The sequence below is a fragment of the Cyanistes caeruleus genome, chromosome 16 (assembly GCF_971803275.1).
Source record: "Cyanistes caeruleus chromosome 16, bCyaCae1.hap1.1, whole genome shotgun sequence".
Classification (NCBI taxonomy): domain Eukaryota; kingdom Metazoa; phylum Chordata; class Aves; order Passeriformes; family Paridae; genus Cyanistes; species Cyanistes caeruleus.
Window position 1 is genome coordinate 883549 of NC_141716.1, and position 2972 is coordinate 886520.

Here is a 2972-nt window from a genome sequence, read left to right on the forward strand (position 1 = left end):
TGCCCGAGCGGAGCGGGGCCGGGCTCGGGAGCGATGCTGCCCAGCCCCGCGGTGCCCGAGCGGAGCCCGGCCGGGCTCGGGAGCGATGCTGCCCAGCTCCGCGGTGCCCGAGCGGGGCCCGGCCGGGCTCGGGGCCGCAGCTCCCGGCACAGCCCCTGCCCGGGCCGAGCGTGTCCGTCCCGGCCCCTGCCAGCCCCGAGCTCGGCACCTGCGGGCCCGAGCCCGGCCCTTCCCTCGGGCCCCGGCCGGGTGTGTTGTGGGCGGCCCGCGGGCCCCGCACGGCACCGGCGGAGCCGCCCCGGGAGCCTCCGGGGCCGGGGCCGGGGCCGGGGCCGGCGCTGCCGGGCGTGCGGAGTGGCAGGCGGCCAGGCGGTGACGCGCCTGTTGCTATGGGATCCACCGCCCCTATAAATAACTGAGGAAAGGAACTTTCCTAAGTCAGACACTTTAGGACACGGGACCCAGCAGCAGATGGTCCGGAGGAGACGCGCCAGCCCCCGCCGCAGCTGCCGGAGCGGTGAAGCCCCGCCGCGCCGCAGGGACTGATCCAGCCCGGCCGGGCAGCGCCGCGGGGCCGTGCCCAGGCCCGGGACTGCGGCAGGGTCTGGAGCCCCCCACCCCGACGGCGGCAGCTTGACCCTCTGCCGGGGGGGCCCCCCTGCGTCCTCTCCTCCTCCCCGCATCCCCCTTTGCTTTCATGCAACGCCTGGTGGCCTGGGACGCATCATGCCTCCCCATCCAGCCGCCCGCCTTTAAATCCATGGAAGTGGCTAATTTCTATTACGAGGCGGACTGTCTGGCTGCTCTCAACAAGCTGCACCCGCGGGCGGCCGGGGGCCGCTCCATGACCGAGCTCACCGTCGGGGACCACGAGCGAGCCATCGACTTCAGCCCGTACCTGGAGCCTTTGGCGTCGCAGCCGCCGCCTCCCGCGGCAGCAGCAGGGGGCAACTTTGAGCCTCCGTGCAGCAGCGGCGCCGGCCAAGATTTCCTTTCCGATCTCTTCGCCGAGGACTATAAAGGCAGCGGCGGCAGCAAGAAGCCCGACTACACCTACATCAGCCTCGCCCGGCACAGCCACCCCTGCGCCAGCCAGAGCCACAAGCCGGGGGGGCTGCCCGGCTGCTTCCCTCCCCAGATCGTGGAAACCAAAGTGGAGCCGGTCTTCGAGAGCCTGGACTCTTGCAAAGGGCCCCGTAAGGAAGAAGGGGGCGCGGGGCCGGGACCGGGGGGCATGTCCTCGCCCTACGGCAGCACCGTGCGCTCCTACCTGGGTTACCAGTCGGTGCCGAGCGGCAGCAGCGGGAACCTCTCCACTTCATCCTCCTCCAGCCCCCCCGGCACCCCCAACCCCTCCGAGTCCTCCAAGTCCGCCGCCGCCGGCGGGGGCTACTCGGCCGCCCCGGCGGGCAAGAACAAGCCCAAGAAGTGCGTGGACAAGCACAGCGACGAGTACAAGCTCCGCCGGGAGAGGAACAACATCGCGGTGCGCAAGAGCCGCGACAAAGCCAAAATGCGCAACCTGGAGACGCAGCACAAAGTCTTGGAACTGACTGCCGAGAACGAGCGGCTGCAGAAGAAGGTGGAGCAGCTCTCCCGGGAGCTGAGCACCCTCAGGAACTTGTTCAAACAGCTGCCCGAGCCCCTGCTCGCCTCCTCGCCGCGCTGCTGACCCCCGGCCGGGCTGCGGGGCGAGCGCAGCCGCTCCGCGCTCCTGGCGCCGGCCCGAGGGGGGCTTTGGTTTCCATTTGTGGTGTTGTTGTCGGATTTATTATTTTTTTTTTCGGTCTCTATCGACATGTTGGCGGAAGGCTCCGCCGCCGCGCGGGGTCGGAGGGGGCCGGGCGCGGAGAGACCCCGGCCCCGGCCCGGGCGGGCTCTGCTGGGCGCTGGGTTATTTAAAAGAGCGAGAGGAGAGCAAGGGCAAAGTGATGCAATCCTTTAAGCATGGCTGGGAATGCTGTGTACATGATGCAATCTCGTGTAACTGTCAGTCATGGATTGAGTAATCTGTTAAAGATGTTCCTACAGTTTTTTTATTATAAAGAATAATCTATTTCTATAAGAAAATACATATGTATATTTTGGGATCTATGCATTCTTGCTACATTTGAAGCATTAATGAACAATTTTAATAAACTTTATGACTAGGTTAAAAACCAGTAGCTTGTTTTATTTTGAAGGCATGTTTAAAGTTAGATTAAACACAGGGTTGAAATTCCAGCTGATTCTGGCTCAACGCTGTGATCAGGGATAGGGATTTTTGTCGGTCTTTTGGCTTTATTTGAGAGAAAGGAAAAAAAAAAACAACAACTCAATAACCAAAACCAAACCCCAAAACCCTCAAGAGAAACTCGGCAAAGAGCAGAGCTGGAAACCTGAGCCAGTTCTTGTTGCCTCCTTTTATTTCCTCTAATCACCTGCTTTAGCTGCTGCTTGGGTGTTGTTTGGGGAGGAGGTGTTTGTGTTGGGTTTTTTTCTGCACTTCATGCTGTTTTGAACGTGTAGAGCAAGATGTGCTATCCAAACCATGACCAATCCTTGGCAAATAACGCCGAGTCTGAAGTGGGAGGGAGGAAGAAAAAGTAAGGGAGGAAGCCTGAAATGAGGTTTTGTTTGTGTTTGGTTTTTGTTTTGTTTTGGTTTTTTCTTTACAGAGTTTCTATTCTCTATGATTCAGCGTTTCTTATGTTTGTAGTTTACAGGAATAAACATGAGAAAGTAGCATTTCTGTTGGATTTCGGTAATTTCGGGCATTGCTCAGGAAGCTCCCAGGAGACCCAACCAGGTGAGAGGCTCCTGAACCACCCCCTTCCCTTTGCTCCTGAAACTTTTCCTAAAAGAAAAGATCCTGCAGGGAGATCCTGTGATGAGAGGTGTTTGCTGGGAGCGAGAGACAGACGAGTGGAGGGTGGCAGAGGAGGAGGAGGAGGTTTGTAGCATGCCAGGACTTTGTTTTGGGGAGATGCAAG

General features: G+C 60.1%; 1 protein-coding gene across 1 annotated transcript; it reads left to right on the forward strand.

The window, feature by feature from the left end:
• Positions 1–441: 441 nt before the first annotated feature.
• On the forward strand, positions 442–2727 carry CEBPB (CCAAT enhancer binding protein beta). The gene has a single exon (XM_023940148.2). It carries the CDS (start codon positions 698–700, stop codon positions 1670–1672), a length of 975 nt encoding a protein of 324 aa, XP_023795916.1. The 5' UTR covers positions 442–697; the 3' UTR covers positions 1673–2727.
• The last annotated feature ends 245 nt before the right edge of the window (positions 2728–2972 follow it).

Coding starts and splice junctions, on each gene's coding strand:
- CEBPB (XM_023940148.2), top strand. CDS start 698: ATGCAACGCCTGGTGGCCTGGGACGCATCATGCCTCCCCATCCAGCCG.